General features: G+C 51.5%; 1 protein-coding gene across 7 annotated transcripts in view; it reads right to left on the bottom strand.

The window, feature by feature from the left end:
• LOC121831601 (E3 ubiquitin-protein ligase RNF213-like) overlaps window positions 1-18,795 on the bottom strand; it is a 112,894-nt gene that overhangs the window by 68,369 nt on the left and 25,730 nt on the right. For 5 of the 7 annotated variants that reach the window (XM_076543882.1, XM_076543884.1, XM_076543885.1 and 2 more), the window contains 13 exons: window positions 17,101-17,637; window positions 16,848-16,949; window positions 16,130-16,296; window positions 15,514-15,669; window positions 14,512-14,723; window positions 12,396-12,679; window positions 11,746-12,005; window positions 10,556-10,753; window positions 8,179-8,401; window positions 7,227-7,282; window positions 5,910-6,063; window positions 3,379-3,543; window positions 787-876 (listed from right to left, as the gene is read on the bottom strand). In XM_076543882.1, the coding sequence (XP_076399997.1) occupies window positions 787-876; window positions 3,379-3,543; window positions 5,910-6,063; window positions 7,227-7,282; window positions 8,179-8,401; window positions 10,556-10,753; window positions 11,746-12,005; window positions 12,396-12,679; window positions 14,512-14,723; window positions 15,514-15,669; window positions 16,130-16,296; window positions 16,848-16,949; window positions 17,101-17,637 (2,604 nt within the window). The remainder of the gene's footprint in view (window positions 1-786; window positions 877-3,378; window positions 3,544-5,909; window positions 6,064-7,226; window positions 7,283-8,178; window positions 8,402-10,555; window positions 10,754-11,745; window positions 12,006-12,395; window positions 12,680-14,511; window positions 14,724-15,513; window positions 15,670-16,129; window positions 16,297-16,847; window positions 16,950-17,100; window positions 17,638-18,795) is intronic. The other 2 variants (XM_076543887.1, XM_076543888.1) reach the window with 2 other exon arrangements.

Below are 18,795 nucleotides of genomic sequence, written 5' to 3'. Positions count from 1 at the left end.
TGCCTCAAGCAGGGGGGTGTGAGGGCTGTGGGGTACCTCACTACTATGCACCAGGGAAACATCAGGTGTCTCACTGCCCCATGATTCAAGCTTCTCTGCACACACACTAGGCAGGTCCACAAGAACCCCACTATGCAAGGAACAAATGAAAATCGTTTCTGTAGCTGGGCATGGCAGCTCGTGTCTCTGGTCCCAGCACATGAGACGCCAAGGCAGGAGGAATGCTGGGAACTTGAAACTGGCCTGGGTGAGTTGAAACTGACCCTGTCTCAAATATTCAAACATTCAAAAAGTAAAGCCTTTTTTGTCCCACTCTGAAAAAGAACAAAAGGGCCACATGCACTGGAGCTTGGGAAATCAGGACAGGGCAATTGTGAAAGATGAGCCATTTCCTCCACTCCTGGTTCCCTACCAGCTCTGGAGAAAACATTCATGTCACGCAAAGGCAGATGATCCATGTCACCAGCCTCCGGTCACATAAAGAGCTTTTCTGGGTGTGGTTTTGCCCCCCCCCCACTTTGTTGCTGTTTTTGTAAACTGGCTGGTGCAGCGTCTGCGTGTGTGTTTCCCCATATACAGTTGGGGTCCCCATCCTGTCCCTATTCTTCTAAGGGCATCACACAACAACTTCGACATTCTTCCGAAGTCAGCGGCCAAATCAGAAACAGATATCCAAACTCATGCTTGACCCCGCCTCACCACCATTGCACCCTTGCGCTTGGCTAAGACAGCTGGTCTCCTCTGTGTCCTCTCACCTCCCAGAACAAGGGCCCCGACCTCAGGTACCTGCTTGAGCCTCCCTTCCATGTCTCCCAGCAGCGACCTCCTCCAGCCACACTCCTCTGGGAAGTCGATGGCCACCAGCCGGCACCACAGCTGTAAGATCAAAGTGACAACCACAGGGAAGACTTCATGACCCAGGGTGGAAAAGAAGGTGGACCAGCAGGGGAGGTGTTACAGATCTGTGGTCCTAGGTACTTGGGAAACTGAGGCAGGAGGGCTGTTGAAGTCTCCAGGAGTTCAAGGCAGGCCTGGACACCATAGGAAGACCCTTTGGCAGTATGAAGGGCTGAGGGCACCAGGACAATGGGGCTCTCAGCTCTTCACTGTCTCTGGTAAATGACAGTGTTAGTGGTGAGTCAGGGCAACACGACCCACTCTGGCCCATGCAATGCAGGGTCACCACTATCCCCCAGTTGTGTGACTGCTCTTCCTTGGGAAAGGGTCCCCTCTAATATTTATCCTGAAAAGTTTCAAAGAGAAAAGAGCGCGAAGAACAAAACCCTTCCTTCCACTGGGCCCCAGGTGTTTACTTCTGAACACAGAGATTGTCAGCCTCTCTCCCTCTGACACTTGGGGGTAAGGTATAGACATCACACCACCTGGCCCGACACGTCCAGGCAAGCCTCTGTTTCCCTGAGGTGCGGTCCTCTCAAGGGCATGAGTGTGGAGAGCAGAGATGTATGAGCTGTCCCTGTGCTGTGCTGATCCACCTGTGTGCTGTTTGGCTCCACCATCCAGTCAGGATTTACGCATTTCATTTAGTGATCATGTTCTCTTTTCTAGAAAAGTACCTTCCCTTCATTTATAATGTTGACAATTTTGAAAGGCCGATCATTTTAGAAGTTATCTTTTGATTCATTAACAGGCCGATGATTTTTGAGGCTATCTCTTGATTTCCCTTCCTGGGATCCCATGGTTAAAATCTCTTTGGAAGAAACATAACTACATTGAGCCTCATGAGACGGTACTTGTAGGTCCCTCGTGGTCAGCTATCCACGCCTTTCCACAGCTCCCAACCAAACACCTCAGAGTGCTTCCGCCTCTCAGCCCGGTCAAAGTGACCATTTTCTTTTCAAGGCTGATGGTTGGGTCAACCATGCAGAACTTGGGTCCAATTCCCCCGTTAGTGCTCTTTCCTCCTGGGATTAACATGCCATCTGCAGCAAGATCCTGGCCGGATGACCTGGCTACTTCCTTCAGCATTCCTGCTGATTCCCACTGAATGGCTCTTTACTCCTGAGCTACGGAGCTGTTTCTGTTGTGATTTACCCACCATTCTCCCATAAAAGAAGCAAAACCCCTGGGCATGGTGGCACATGCGTTTAATCCCAGCACTCGAAGCAGAGGCAGGGGGATTCCTGTGAGCATGAGGCCAGCCTGGTCTACAGAGAGAATTCCAGGACAGTTAGGATTAAATCAGAGAGACTCTGTCTCAAAGAGAAAAAGAAAGAAAAGAAAAAGAAAAAGAAAGAAAACAACCCTCCTCCAAAAAAAAAAAAAAACCCAAAATCTTCTTAACTTCATCTTCCATAAAAATTTATTTCAAGTATAGATTAGCCCACTCCACTTAGGCACTGATGCAGAATTAGATCATTAGAAAGCCTGCAATGTATTCTTTTCAAAACACAGAGTAATTTCAGCCTTACAGAAATGCTGCAGAGAGGTCTGGACAGACGGCTCAGAGGTTAAGAGCACTGGCTGTTCTTCCTGAGGTCCTGAGTTCAATTCCCAGCAACCACATGGTGGCTCACAACCATCTGTAATGAGATCTGGTGCCCTCTGCTGGACTGCTGTCATACATGCTCTATACATAATAAATAAATAAATCTTAAAAAAAAGTTTGTGTTTAAAAAAAAAAAAGAAAAGAAAAAAGAAATGCTGCAGAGATGGCTGGAGAACTACAGGGCTCTTCCTGACTCCTGTCCTTGTCACATCTTATACAACGAGGCACAAGTGTCAGGACTGAAAAATGAACACTGGTGGCCTACTCACTAAACCCAAGCCCTAGGCGGGGGTCTGCACCTTTTCCATTAGTTTTCTTTGGCTGTCTTAGGATGTGCCTCTCACACTTGTGTGACTGTCATGTTAGCTGGGGACACTTCCAGACAATGAGCCCAAGAACTGCCAACCCCTGTGACCAAACCCAAACCCATCTGCAGGGCCTTAGCTTCCCAGTCTTTCTGCAGGCACATTGGGCTGTTTCCCCACAAAAGAACTTCCTTGCTTACCTCTGCCTTCCATTTCCAATGTCACACACACACACACACACACACACACACACACACACACACACACACCCCTCACAGCTCCAAGCGTTACTCCTCACAAATCATCCCCCACCCCCCCTTCCCTGCTTTAAGTGCATTCCTGATGCTGCTGTCTCCATCATCTCACAGCAAGGGGGACCTGGCCCAGCCAGGTCCACAGCACTTTCCATCTGTCCATGGGTTGTCAAAGACCCTTCTTTACAGAAGGGACCCAGTGGCTAGGCTTCAGGCCATGATCACAGCTCTTGGGACAGCAGTGATGGCTCCTGGTATCTGACGTCCACACCTGTGTGCCTTTGGCAGCCTCACAACTCCCAGGAAGGCTTACCGCCATCTCCTCAGGATAGGTGAAGCGGACAGAGGCTAAGCCGGTATAGAACATGCTGCTTTTGAGCATGCGGCGCAGCCATTTTCTTGTGGTGTTCAGGGCCTCCTGGAGAGTGCTTGTCACCAAGTCTTCATGAGCTTTAGCAGCCAGCCCGTCTGGGGTACCCTGTGGACACATGAGAAAGGAATTCAGAATCTGTGGTCACCATGGAGCCTGGAGGCCTGAGTTGGATCCCCAGGACACATGTGTTGGAGAGAACAGACTCTTACAAGTTGTCCTGACTTCCACACCCACGCCATGGCGGGGTCTCTGTGTCTCTGTATGCCAGTCTGTCTGTCTCCTCGTCTCTCTCTCTCTCTCTCTCTCTCTCTCTCTCTCTCTCTCTCTCTCTCTCTCTCACACACACACACACACACACACACACACACACACACACGATAAATATGTATGTGTATAATTTTGATAAGAAAAATCAAAAGGAATAACATTAAAATATGCATTTAAAGCTGGCAGTGGTGGCAGAGCCAGCTGGATCTCTGTGAGTTTGAGGCCAGCCTGGTCTACAGAGCAAGTTCCAGGATAGCTAAGGCTACACAGAGAAACCCTGTCTTGAAATCTCCCCTCCAAATAATATACATTTACTTATACCTCCTGTCAATAAAGTTGTGACTTGTGAAGAAAGAGACTGTGAGGAGCCCAGAGAGTTGGAAGCTGATGAGGCTGCAGGGGCACTGGGCAGTCTCACGGGACACGGACTGGTTACTTTGTTTAAGTCAAATGAAGAGAAAGTTCCCATAGGGAAAACCAGGAATGAACATGTGCTTAGAGGTGGGAGGATGGTCCCCAGGGTTTTCTGTGAACAATGGGAAAGGAGGATCCTGCCATAGTGGGTCGGGCCCCGGCTCCGCCAGTGGACATCAAAGTGCTGCTACCAACAGCCTCCCTCCTACCCAAGCCCAGGAAGCCTCCATGCCCAGGAGAGAGCTCAGCTGCAGCAGGGCCCCAATAAACTCATGATGATTGAGTCAGTGCAGAGCTAGTCTCCTCCCCTTTCAAACCGACTGCATCAGGCTGTACTGAATGCAGGAAGTCCTGCCCTCCCACACAGTATCACAGGCTGTACTGAATGCAGGAAGTCCTGCCCTCCCACACAGTATCACAGGCTGTACAGTCTGCAGGAAGTCCTGCCCTCCCACACAGTATCACCGGCTGTACAGTCTGCAGGAAGTCCTGCCCTCCCACACAGTATCACAGGCTGTACTTCTGCAGGAAGTCCTGCCCTCCCACACAGTATCACAGGCTGTACAGTCTACAGGAAGTCCTGCCCTCCCACACAGTATCACAGGCTGTACAGTCTGCAGGAAGTCCTGCCCTCCCACACAGATTCACAGGCTATACAGTCTGCAGGAAGTCCTGCCCTCCCACACAGTATCACAGGCTGTACAGTCTGCAGGAAGTCTGTGCCCTCCCACACAGCATCACCGGCTGTACAGTCTGCAGGAAGTCCTGCCCTCCCACACAGTATCACAGGCTGTACAGTCTGCAGGAAGTCCTGCCCTCCCACACAGTATCACCGGCTGTACAGTCTGCAGGAAGTCCTGCCCTCCCACACAGTATCACCGGCTGTACAGTCTGCAGGAAGTCCTGCCCTCCCACACAGTATCACAGGCTGTACTTCTGTAGGAAGTCCTGCTCTCCCACACAGATTCACAGGCTATACAGTCTGCAGGAAGTCCTGCCCTCCCACACAGTATCACAGGCTGTACAGTCTGCAGGAAGTCCTGCCCTCCCACACAGTATCACAGGCTGTACTTCTGCAGGAAGTCCTGCCCTCCCACACAGTATCACAGGCTGTACAGTCTACAGGAAGTCCTGCCCTCCCACACAGTATCACCGGCTGTACAGTCTGCAGGAAGCCTGTACCCTCCCACACAGTATCGCCAGCTATACAGTCTGCAGGAAGCCTGTACCCTCCCACACAGTATCACCGGCTGTACAGTCTGCAGGAAGTCCTGCCCTCCCACACAGTATCACAGGCTGTACTTCTGTAGGAAGTCCTGCCCTCCCACACAGTATCACAGGCTGTACTTCTGTAGGAAGTCCTGCCCTCCCACACAGTATCACAGGCTGTACAGTCTACAGGAAGTCCTGCCCTCCTACACAGTATCACAGGCTGTACAGTGTGCAGGAAGTCCTGCCCTCCCACACAGTATCACAGGCTGTACAGCCTGCAGGAAGTCCTGCCCTCCCACACAGTATCACAGGCTGTACAGTCTGCAGGAAGTCCTGCCCTCCCACACAGTATCACAGGCTGTACAGTCTACAGGAAGTCCTGCCCTCCCACACAGTATCACAGGCTGTACAGTCTGCAGGAAGTCCTGCCCTCCCACACAGTATCACAGGCTGTACAGTCTACAGGAAGTCCTGCCCTCCCACACAGTATCACAGGCTGTACTTCTGCAGGAAGCCTGTGCACTCCCACACAGTATCACAGGCCGTACTGTGTATACAGATGTGCAAATCTCACTTACCCCTGGAGGTTTAAGCTTAAGCATTTTACAGACAAGCTCAGCCGACAGGGCAGGGATCTCGTAGAACTTCCTGTCAGCTGTGATGTCGCAGACAGTTTCATGGATGGTCAGACACTCGGTTAAGTAGGTCTGCAGCTGGGTCTCCCCAAAAATCCTGTTCACAAAGAGTGGCAGAGAAATCACTGGAACAGTTGAGAAATGAGAAGACAGACAGGGAAAGAAATGTTAAAGTTAAAAAAAAAAAAGCAAGTCCTCTGTGTGGGGTTTGTGCATGGAATGAGTAGAGATTTGTTCGCCTGGCCTGAGGCCATGGGTTCCTCCTCAGTACTGCAAAAGGCACAAAGGGGCTTGGGTGGGCTGGAGAGAAAGCTCAGCAGTCAAGAACACTCGTTGCTCTATCGGGTGACCCTGAGTCTGGGCCCCAGCACTTCAAGTGCCTGTGACTCCAGCTTATGGCAGCTCCAGACGAAAGAAAAGCAGAAAAAGTGTTGACCACCAGTGCTCGTCTCTCCACTTCCTGACTTCAGCGGCAATGCAAGCCCTGCTTGACGCTCTTGTCACCAGGGCTTCACCACCAGTACAGACTGTGTCCCCGACAGTACGGACTGTGTGTCCCCGACAGTACGGACTGTGTGTCCCCAGACAGTACGGGCTGTGTGTCCCCGACAGTATGGGCTGTGTGTCCCCGACAGTACGGACTGTGTGTCTCCGACAGTACGGACTGTGTGTCCCCGACAGTACGGACTGTGTGTCCCCGACAGTATGGACTGTGTCCCCGACAGTATGGACTGTGTCCCCGACAGTATACGCTGTGTGTCCCCGACAGTATACGCTGTGTGTCCCGGACAGTATGGACTGTGCCTTGACAGTATGGACTGTGTCCCCGACAGTATACACTGTGTGTCCCGGACAGTATGGGCTGTGTGTCCCGGACAGTATGGACTGTGTGTCCCGGACAGTATGGACTGTGCCCTGACAGTGAGTCAGAACACACCCTTCTCCAACAGCATTTGTCTGGGTCTTGTCACAGCAAGGGGAACAGTAAGTAATGCTTTCGATTTGTCTGCTCTGACTTGATTTGCTAATGAGATGCAGGGCTCAGGTGTAACAGGTACAGGGAAGGGATGCACAGCAAGGGAGCAGGGGTAGGTTCCAGCAGCTGAAGATGGACATGGTGCTTAATAGCTTGGAAAGCATGATGTTAGTTTGCAATCTCCCATTGAAACAGCATATGGGGGAAGCTGAGGCCAGCAGGGGCAGCCACCAGGCCTCCCAGAGCTCTGTGGAGCCAAGGCTGCCCTTGGTCTTCCTACTTACGTGTCCTGATAAATGTCCACAAGGTGAATCAGCATTTTAAAGATGCGCTCGATATCCTAAAACAGTGAAGAGGAGGAGGGTGTGATCATGCCATGCTGTGCTTGCTGAGACAAGACCAGAAAAGGCCCGTGTACACATGGAACACTCTCTTGCTCTTTCCTCCCTTCAAAGCAGCTACTCTTCAGAGGAATAGCTCCACACTGGTAAAGGGAGGACACAAAACTACCTCTTCCTACTCTATGAGCATGCCCACATGTGCACACGTGTGGAGGCTGTGCTCTCACTCAGAAGCTGCCCACCGTATTTTGAGACAGTGTCTCTTATTGGCTTGAGGATCACCAGTTGAGCTGGGCTGGCTAGTAAGCAAGGATCCTCCCATCACTGCCGCCCCGCTGAGGAGTAAGAGTGCAGGCCACAGTGCCCTGCATTTCCTGGTGGTTCCGGGGATTGAACTCAGATCCTCACTCTTGTATGGCAAACACTTTACATAAAACTCTATATCTAAAATAGTGTGGGAGGGATGAATGACAACAGATAGGAAACAAGTTCACACCCACACTGTTTGTACTTCTGCCCAGCACAACTGTTTCAAACAATTAAAACAGAAGTTTAAAAAGCTATTGATTTCTCAAGTTCTGTTTACTGAAAATAGAGTTAACTCAGGCAAACCAACCTTTTCCCTTAGGAAATGTCACCACACCTGTCTAAATAAACCTCATCACACCTGGCTAGACAAACCTCATCAAACCTAGCTAAATAAACCTCACCACATCTGAATAAATCTCTTTCTCTCTCCGTCCTTCACTGGCCCCCCTCACTGCTTGTGGTGCTGAGGATGAGAGCCAGGCTCTCACTCATGAGGCGAGCACTCCTCCACAGACAGTTCCGGCACTGTAGCAGTCACCCTGTCCTTGCTAAGCCAGCAATTGCTGGTCTGCTCCCCACAACACACCTCCAAGTTTTGGTTGGAGATCTTCCCCAGCCCTCGGAGCCGGTATGAAATCCCTTGAAAACAATCCAGGAGGCGAGCAGGCACATGACTCAAGTATTCAGTGGAGTTTTCCAAGTAGGAAGTCAAGCTTTCCAGAGGAACGAGGCTGAACCAGGAGCGGAAGAGGTACTCATCCACCTGCAGCAGGGCCATCCTAGGCTGCATAAACTGGAGAACCTGGCTCCTGAGGAAAGACAGCGCGGGGCGTGGTGAGACCACAGTGCCGGAACACACATGAAGCAAGACAGAACCAGGAGGGGTTGGACAGTCCCACTTGAAGGGTTGCCATGCCTCATGGAAATCACAGTCAGTCCGGGATCGAATGAAAACAGGGGCAGTTGGACTTCCAGGGGTACGCTGGCTACTGGACTATTCCCTACAGACCAAGAGGGCTCTCTCCTTCATCCCACCCCGAGATCAGTGGTAGAATTGGGCAGAGTTTCAGTTTCAGGGTGGATTCAGTTGGCAGAAGCTGAGATCCGAGTTCCCGGAGTGATTGGCTCATCCCTGTTTCTGTGCCCACCCTGCAGTGGGTTCTCATCCAGCAGTTGTCTTGGCTCTCAGCACCTCTGCCCTACGGGATGGCCACTGTCCCCACATACTGTAGGCAGATCATGGTCCCCACCTCTGACCCCTGTATCCCCAAGACTCCCAGACCCCACACCTATCCCTCTAGCGGCCAGGGTTCACCATGACACCCCACAGTACACACACCACTCTTACTCCTAAAGTTCCGGGAAAGACAGCAGCTTCCTCCAGGCCTACCTTTAGCTTTGCAGACTGTGTCCAGGGCATCATGGCAGGGGACACTGGACTTGCTCCAAGCCTGACCATAATGCCACTCTCCAGGCAGATGCCCACCTCCCAGGCAGAGGACAGGTGCTGCCTGTCACACTCTGAGCTACCCACAACCCTGACCACACAGGGGTCTCCCTAAGAATTGGTTCCCTCAGTGCATGAGTGAAGGCATCCTAGTCTATGTACGAGAAAGACGCTGTAAAGCTAAGTGGACTTCAGAGTCAGGCTTTGCTCAGGGTCACTTGAGGTCTTAACTTCTGCTCTACCAAATAAATCATACTTAGTAGTTTATGGAAATTAGAAGCTGCAAATATGGATGTTTGTATCTCAATTGCAAGGTGGTTCTTCCGCCAGCTGGTGATGATGACGGCACTTTGCAAAAGTTCAGGGGAGATTTTTAGGAAATACATTTCTTCTCAGTTAGTGTTCTACTTAGAACTTCAAATTCTGGCCTCACTTGCCACATGCTCATCACATGTATGTGGACTGACTTACACACCACACACACACACACTCACACACACACACACACACACACACACACACACTCATGCTCACACAGAGGACACAATAGAGATAGTGGAGACATTTTCATGAGACTCTTGCAGCATACAGGGAGATTTCCAGCAGGCCCAGACTCGCTGAGAGGGAGGGGAAGGAGAAAGAGATCGAGGAAGTGGGGGAGGAGGGAAAAGAAAGAAAGGAAAAGAAAAAGTATAGATTGGATACCTTGAATCTAAGTTTTCTACAGAACTTGAACTTGAGGTAAGATTTTCTTTTTTTTTTTTTTTTTTTTTTTTTTTGAGCTGAGGATCGAACCCAGGGCCTTGCGCTTGCTAGGCAAGCACTCTACCACTGAGCTAAATCCCCAACCCAAGGTAAGATTTTTCTTATCAGAGGGGAGGCCCCGGTGGAAATCTGTTACCATTAGTGGTCTGCTTAGGCAAGCATCAGAGCCTTCTCCCCGGGAGCTCTGTCTGTTGGCGATAACTAGGCTAGGCAGGGACTGGGGAGACGGACTGAGCGTAAAAACGTTAGCTGTGTGGGTATGAGGACCTGAGTTCAGATACGTTTAAAATACCCATAGGACGAGCAGGTGGAATCCCAGTGTTCCTGTGAGGAGATGGGACACACAGACAGGAAGACGCCAGAGAACAACGCACCCACCACCTGGGCATACATAATGAGAAAAGAAGAACAGAGCCACAGCCTTAACATGGAACAAAGGACAAATACTGGAGGTCATCCTCTGAGCTACACACACACACACACACATACACAGAAAGACACAAACACAGACACAAACAAACTCAGACACACAGACACACACACACACACACACACACACACAGAAAGACAGAACGACACAAACAAACTCAGACACACAGACACACACACACACCCCCCAAATAACTAGGCAGAGAATAGAATCAATGCTCATCAAGCAGCAATGACTCCAGTGACAACAGGAGACTGACGGCACCATGTGCACAGCCTGAGGATCTGGGATGGGCGTCCGAAGAGCAGCTATTCAACTCACTTAGGGGAAGCTTTGTCCCGAAACTGTGCGAAAGAGATTCCTTCCAGGCCTGCCCAGGTGTCCTCGGGCTGGCTCTTAGAGGCCTTCCTGGGTGGAGACTGCTGCATGCAGTAGTGCAGGACAGGTAAGGTGCCCAGCCAGTGGTCGACCCCCTCAGTTGTGCACCTGTGGCACAGGTTTATCAGGTACGCACGCCATCTAGAAGGGAATGTAGGCATCAGTGAGGGCAGGATGGCCCAGTGGTCTATGATCACTTTCTGCAGAGCACAAGGAATACTGCATGGCTGGACAGGGTCCACCCCAGGAGTCATAAGAATGTTAGGGTACCCCAGCCCCACCCTACAGCAACCCTCACGAATCTCCACAGCAGCTAGTCATCTCTGTCTGCACTCCATGGCTGAGGAATATCTTTCACAAAATGTGTAATCACGGGCGTCTAAAACATGAAGCCAAAAGGCTGGTGCCCAGTAAGAGCTGCTCAGGACTGCTACCTGATGTGACTTCCAAGTCTGAATCAAACTAGCCACAAAGGATGCTGGGAAAAGCCCAAGGCAAGGTCACTGGGCTCAAGGAGGTCCTCTACAAACTACTGTGACCCAGCAGTGATAACTCGCATTCTAATCTCCGTGGCCAGACAGAGCAGAAGGAAACACATCCCTGGGGCTTCCACAGAAGCCAAGACACATGTGTGGAAGCACTCTAGGCTTCTCGTACACTCCGTGTATTCATTTACTTCAAGATGCCCAGCTTGGCTTCAAATTCACAGGCTCACAGGATTCTTCCACCTCAGCTGCCAAGTACCTGGGACTACAGACAGGCACCACTACCCACAGCTCCCTGAGCAGGTGTGGTGGCTCATACCCAAAATCCAGCACTCGGCAAGCTGGGGGCAGAAATCTCCTGAGTCTGGGGCAGCTTGGGCTACCCAGTGAAACTATCAGAGAAAACAGTAATGATCAGGGGGCTGGAGAGATGCCCGCTGTGAAAAGCACTGTTCCTCCTGAAGGCCCAGGTTCAGTTTCCAGTATCCACAAGTTGGCTCCCAACTGTCTGTAACTCCAGTTCCAGGAGAGCCTACTCCTTCTGGCCTCCCTAGGCTACCAGGCATGCATATGGTACACAGACATACAGGCACATGAAACACCAGTACACATAAAATGGAAAATAAAGAAATAATAAACAGGAAATACTTCTGAGAGGTGCTGAGGATGGGGCTCAGGTCACTGTGAAGAGCTTCTGGTGAGCCAGTGCTCGGGACAAGGAGACAGCACAGTGAGACCAGGTCGGCTTTAGGGACAGCAAAGTCAACTGTTTCCACCATGAAAAGGATGGTCAGGCCCAACTTCAGTCTACTCCTCACAGGGCAGTCGACAGGCAGGGGGTCCCTGCTCTTCCCGTCCAGGAAGGGGACCATCTGTTTTTTCACGTGCTCCCACAGGTTCCTCCTCACCTGGTTCAGAAGGCAAAGGTGTGTGAGCTGTGCAGGGTGTATTCAGAGGCTGGCAACAGTGCCTGGTACGGAGCCACCAGAGCAAGGGAGGGCCTCACTTGCCTCTCTCCCGTGCTTCCCACTGAGGCCCACAGATGCCCAGACCCCAGCCCTGGAGGGTGGGGACATAGGAGGTGCTACCCTAGGGACGGCCACACTACAGTGTAGGGTGTTGAGAAGACCACCCCTTCTGGGAGAGCCCAGGACCAATGCTAGGGGTGCGGCACAGAGGAACCCCTTGAGGAGGATGGCTGTACTTGGCCCACTCAGCCCAGGGGTCACCTAGCCTCTAGTTGGTCAAGGGACACTGCCTGTCTGCTCCAGAGCTGCTGGTGACTGGAGAATGGGTACCTCTTTCTCATCATATTGCAGACTGGACCATGGCCTAGCACGGCCGTCATGGATCTTAGGCACTCGGACCACAGAATCAAACTGCTTGAACTGGGTCATAAAGCTCTGCAGGTTGATGGCACTCCAGGGCTGGAGGATACTGAAGATCCGGTCCAGCATGATGGCAGCGGCATGCTTCTTCCCCTTCACCAGGTCCTTTCTCGTGCCATCAGTAAAAGCATTCATAACTTTCTGGAACTTCCCAGGAGGCCTCATGCAGATGATGTCATCATACTGATGCCACTCTGAGGGGACAAAAGAACCAAATATGGGTGAGCTCCAAATCCCTGAAGCCTGGCCTCCTCTAGAAGGCAGAAACGGAGGAGGAGCAGCCTGAGGAAGGAAGGAAAAAGCCTGAGGAAGGAAAAATCACTCCATCAGCTGGCACAGGGTGTTCCTGTGCAGCCCAAGGTCAGGAATGTGCAGCCTGGGCTGGAGAGTGCTGCTGAGCATGTATAAAGTGCTGGGATACATACAGGTCAAGCGCATACCTGCAATCCCAGTAACGGACAGGTGTAGGCAGGAGGGTCAGAAATGTAGGGTCACCTTGACTACACAGCCAAGGCCAGCCTGAGCTATATGAGACCCAGTCTTTTTTTATTTTTATTTTATTTATTTATTTATTTATTTTGGTTTTTGAGACAGGGTTTCTCTGTGTAGTTTTGGTGCCTGTCCTAGATCTTGCTCTGTAGTCCAGGCTGGCCAGGAACTCACAGAGATCAGCCTGGCTCTGCCTCCCGAGTGCTGGGATTAAAGGTGTGCACCACTGCCACCTGGATGAGAGCCTGTCTTTTTAAGGGAAAAAAAAAAGCTGGAGTGATGACTCAGTAGCTAAGGACACTTGCTGGCTGCTCTTGCAGAGGACTGTGGTTCAGTTCCCAGCAGCCATATGGTGCTCACAACAGCCTGTAAATGCAGTTTTAGGGCATCTGATGCCCTCTTCTGGCTTCTAGGCACATACATGGCTCACATAAATGTGGGGAGACCCAAGACTTTCTCAGAGGCCCTGAGGAAAAGACAGTGGGGAGTTTGGTTCTACGTCCTTGTCCAGAAGTGAACTTGGCAAAGCCAATCCAGGGCTGAGCCAGTGCCTCGAAAGATCCGAGGTTGAGGATTCTGTGGGCCCGGCTCTTCCCGCTGGGCTGTGGTTATCAGTCCTAAGGCAGCTGTATCTGAAGAACACTGTGTTCTCTTCAACATTGTCTGATTTAGTTCTGATGACCATTTTCCCCCTGCAAATAGTATATAGGTACTCACACATACACATAAAATAAAAAATAAATGAGTCTTTAAATTTTTTTTAATTAAAAGCAAATTTAAAGACCAGACTGGGTAACATGGTCAAAATCTTGTCTTTAAAAACATGATGGGAGCTGTGGAGACAGTTGAGTTGATAAAGGTGCCTGCCACCACATCTGATAAGTTGTCTTCTGACCTCCACAAGCATGTGGCATGTGCACACACACACAAACACATATGTATACAAATAAATGTAATAAAATACTTTTAAAGTTATGCTAAAGCAGAGACCCTGGGTTCCAACCTCAGTAGTGAGAAAAAACCAAATCCACCCTGAGCAAAGGCACGAGAACTATCTGAAGTGACCCAGCAGGGTCTGGAGCTGCTTCAGGAACTAAAACAACACACAGGAGGAACGGAACTCTTTCAAGACTCCAGCCTCTGATGCGTGGACAAGAGGAACTGCCCAGGCATGAGCCACATTCACCTCAACAGTCCTGTGTTCCGTGGAAGGAGGACACGGGGCTGTCACTGTCCAAGCCACCTTCTGACAGTGGTTCTGACATGGCTCTCCTGGAAGAGCCAGACCACTGCCCCTCCTACCACCCTCAGTCACCCTCCATCCCGGCCAGCCCTCGATACAGCTCCTTCGATCCAACTCCTCGATGAAAGACTTTCCTGGTTTCTCCACACAGTAAAGGGCTAAGTCACACCCACTTCCAAAGGCAGCGTTACTCAACATCAGGGAAAGGCAGGGCCCGTGCCAAGCAGAGGCCCAAACCCCATGTCTGCTCCCCAGAGACCCCGGGAGCTGACCTCTGGCACCTCGATGGCTTACCTCCAGTGCCCAAGAGGGCAGAGTCAACCAGCAGACAGCGGTTCACGTGCTCGCCCTTCTTCTCCGGCTGCTCATAGATGAATTCGTACTCTGCGGTATCCTTGTTATTGCCACCACGGTGAATGGCATATTTATAAGGGATGGGTTTGTCCAGGCTCTGCCTGGGGATGACCATGCAGCCCTCGATGAGAGACCCGAAGTCACCAAGGTCTCTGTGGAGGAACATAATATGCCCATTTACCAGAGGACACATGACGTGAAGCCCAGCCCCAAGGCTATAGCACTTTTATAACAGAACATGATCTGCAGCCAGAACCCAGAAAAAGAGCCACAGTAAGAAGTGGAAAAGAAATGCATGCTGGAGAATGTGTCTAAAACACGCATTTTGGGGCTGGGTGGTGACAGCTCACGCCTTTAATCCCAGCATTCATGAGGCAGAGGCAGACTGATCTGTGAGTTCAAGACCAGCCTGGTCTACAGGGTGAGTTCCAGGACAGCCAGGGCTACACAGTGAGACCTTGTCTCAAAAAAACAAAAACAGGGCTGGAGAGATGGCTCAGAGATTGAGAGCATTGACTGCTCTTTCAGAGGTCCTGAGTTCAATTCCCAGCACCCACATGGTGGCTCACAGCCATCTGTAATGAGATCTGGTGCCCTCTTCTGGCCTTCAGGGATACATGCTGTATACATAATAAATAAATAAATCTTAAAAAAAAAAGAAAGAAAGAAAACAAAAACAAATCACAAAAAAAACCCACTAATTTTTCACCAATCATGGTAGTACATGTCTATAAGGCTGATGAGGCAAGAGAATTACAATGAATTCTAAGCCAGCCAGGACAACAAAGTGATATTTTAAAACAAACAAACCAAAACAGAAGAAAAAAAAAAAAGCAAAGACAGAAAAGGAAGGAAGGATAGAGCACACCCAACTGCTTTGGTCACATGACCACTGACAGATGTTCTGTGAGTGACAGGACAGCCCCAAGCTCTCGTACTCACTTGGTGTAGCACATCTCGCAAGCATCACTCCAGCCCTTCTTCCCGAGTTCCTGTCCCCCTCTGACATACACTCTGTGGTTGTCAGGGTTGAATGCAAAGTCTCGGGAGACAATAGCGTGGAAGTACACGGTGACTCCATCCTCCGGGTTAGGTGTTCTGGGAAGCAAGGGGAAGGAAACACTAGCTGCCAGGGTGCGTGCACACATGCAGGAATATGTGCACACGCACAAAACACACACACACACTCACTATCCTCATTTCTCTGCCTTATGACCACACCCCTAAGAGCAAGTGCCAGGCACTAAGGTTCAGACACAGCGCCCCCAGCAGGCTGCTGCTTCTCTTCAGCTCCAAGGCACTAGTGACAGTGGGGACCAGGGGGCGGGGTTAGGAGTCTGGACTGTGATGGCCTCATCCCAGAGAGTTCCTGAGCATCATGCTGACTGCTAGGGACCCAGGAACCAACAGGAAAGGGGATTTGGGACTGGTGTCCCAGATGGGCCCACCCAGAGCTGTCCTCCCAAAGGCACTGATGAGATGCAGGCTGGGCATGACGGGAGCCGCATGACTCTGGCAGAGCCGTAACACAGGCCCGGTGCAAGAGGCCACGTCCTACCCCGACGGAGCCTCTGGTGCAGCAGCCTTCTGGTTTCTCTGCTCCTTCTTGTTTTTCAAAGCTGCTGCACAATGTCTGTCCTCTTCTGGCTTCTTCGGACCGTCTGGCTGGGTGTCCCCAGTTTCACCCGTTTTCCTCCCCATGTCAGACAACTTGAGCTCAGCTTCCTGGAACAAGCAATTGAACCCCAGTGCTTAAGACAAGACATGCCTCACAGCCGCCAGGCCAGAGGCGTCCTCGCTCAGGACTGTCAGGGTCTTCTGGCCTGCTTACCATGGCCTGCAGGAGCCCCTCTTTAAACTTGTCCACAGCCTCTCTATCCCTTACCAGCTTCCCTTTTCTCTGAGAACAGCCCACCACGTTCTACCTTAGGGCCTTGGCACACGCCATTCCCTGTCAGGGCACTTCCCGTGTCTATGGCTCAGCCCTCACTCCTGGTTTCTACTCCCACAGCGCCTCCCGGGGTCTCACGCGGCCACCCAAGAGGAAGGATCCACCTCCTCCCAGGACCTCCCAGGACTCTCCATGTGTGTCCTCAGGGAGCCTTCCTGACTCTCTCCTGCATGGGAATTCCATGGAGACAGGCTCTGCCTCCCACATGACATCACCATAAACACTGGGCAGCTCATCAAGGGATGGTGGGCTGAGGAAGGGACCAGCAGGGCAGACAAAGAGGAGTCCTGCATCCTGGACACCTCCTGGCAAGTCAAGCCTCTACCTGGTGTTGGTGCTTAGGGGCAGCAGGCCTCCCAGGGGGCAGTGTCTGTTTCTGAGTGCTGTTTGTTTCTTTCCCATCCTGCTTTGCCGTGGCATCAATTGGCTGGAAGAAACAGATCACCCCAACCCTGAGTCATCGTGACAAAGTGGAGCACTGACTCTTGGCTCAGTCAGCCACAGCTGAGTAACTGAGAGTTCCCTGCCCGGGGAACACGACATACCCCACCTCCGTGCCCCCACTGCCTGCTGCTCACCTCTGAAGCAGATAGCTCTGCAGTCACAGGCACTTCTTCCTTGTGTTCAGACTTCGCCCCCTTAGATTCAGGTAATGGGACCCTCAGGGATGCATCAGTAACCTTAGGGGGACCTTTAGAGGCAGAAATGGCCGGGCCACGGTCCCCGTCTTGGGGCAGGCCCTTGTGCACTGAAGGCTTAGAGGTATTGGGGCCCTTAACTTCTGTGTAGCTGCTGGGAACAGGGTCCCTCTGAGCTCCACCTCCTGTGTGGCTGCCTGTGCCCTTCACGGTGTGACCCTGCAGAGGGATGCTGCTGCCTTCAGCATGCACAGGGCCATCCTCCTCCACTGACATTGCCACTGTGTCCAGTGACTGGCCAGCCTGGCTACCCACACCACCTTGATGGGCTTGCTTCTGGGGCAATGCTGAGTCCTGGGATCCAAGGCTTGAAGGCACATCCAGACTCCAGAGGCCAGAAGTGGAATGCAAGGAACCTGCCTGTGAGGAAAGGGTGGTACTCTGGCTCCTCTTCCTCCTCCTCTTCTCCTTTTTACTCTAAACAGAGAGATGTTAGTTTATTCCTTAGCGTCTCCATACCCCCAGCACTTCCCTCCAGGCTCCTGTCCAAATCCTCGAGCAGGTGGAGTTGGTGTCCAAACCACACTTTAGACCTGTCACACCTACAGCCACGTTCTTTTATGATTTTGTCTATGAGAATTTTGCCTACATGTGCGCTGGTGCAGGAGGAGGAGGAGCCTGCACATGGGTGTTGGGAATCCAACAAGGGTCCTTTGCAAGAACAAGTACACTGGGCAGACTCCTTTAGCTTGGGCAGAGTGTAACTGAACAAAGGGAGAGGGTGGTGGAGCTGAGGAGCAAGCGACAGGCAGGGCCACACACTTCCCTCTGCCAGAGCCTGGGCCTCACTGGGCCCCACTTCTCACTTGGGGACCCTTTGGGACGTTAGCAATATTCACAGCCTTTCCACACATGACACCTTGGCATTGCATGGCACAAAATGGCAGTGAATTAAAGGATGAGTGAGAAGCAGCTACTCCCTGGCTCACTGAGTGACTTACCAGACTCCCAGGCAAGGCTTCCCACCTCAGGGACTTGGCCAAAGCCTGAGGAGCTGGTTGTCAGGACCCTGGGTCCAGGATATGATGCTCTGGAAGGTCGATGGAGACCCTGTCTCAAGTGACTCAAGATGCCTCGAACCCCAACAGTCTGTGATGAGGCCCTACCATAGACCCCACAGCTGTAGCTGGGCATTGAGCTATACTAGCTGGAAAAAGGAAACAAAAACTTGGGGGTGCACCTGCACATGGGGTGAGTCAGCCTGTAGATAGGTACCTCGGGCACTTTAAAAGTGAGTTCCTGGCCTGAGAACCAGCATCCATCACTGTGTGCTACAAAACAGAAAGTGGACCTGAAGATGTAGCTCAGTCAATGGGGCTCTGTTTAACGTGCATAAGGCCCTGGGTCCAGTCCTGGTGCTGTTAACCTGGGTCCAGTGGTGCATGCCGTGACTATAATCCCAGTAGTTACAACACTTGGGAGTCAGGAGGACCAGAAGTTCCAAGTCGTTCTCAACTACACAGTGAGTTTGGAGGAAAAGAGTTTCAGAAAATAAACTGAAGGGAGAAGCAGATGAGAACCGCTACTCTGGCTGCCCATATTCTCCTTGCCTCTCTCTCTCTCTGCCATGTCTTC

The sequence above is a fragment of the Peromyscus maniculatus genome, chromosome 8 (genome assembly GCF_049852395.1).
Source record: "Peromyscus maniculatus bairdii isolate BWxNUB_F1_BW_parent chromosome 8, HU_Pman_BW_mat_3.1, whole genome shotgun sequence".
Lineage (NCBI taxonomy): Eukaryota > Metazoa > Chordata > Mammalia > Rodentia > Cricetidae > Peromyscus > Peromyscus maniculatus.
Note: the sequence above shows the minus strand (reverse complement) of the source record. Positions and strands in the feature narration are given on the sequence as shown.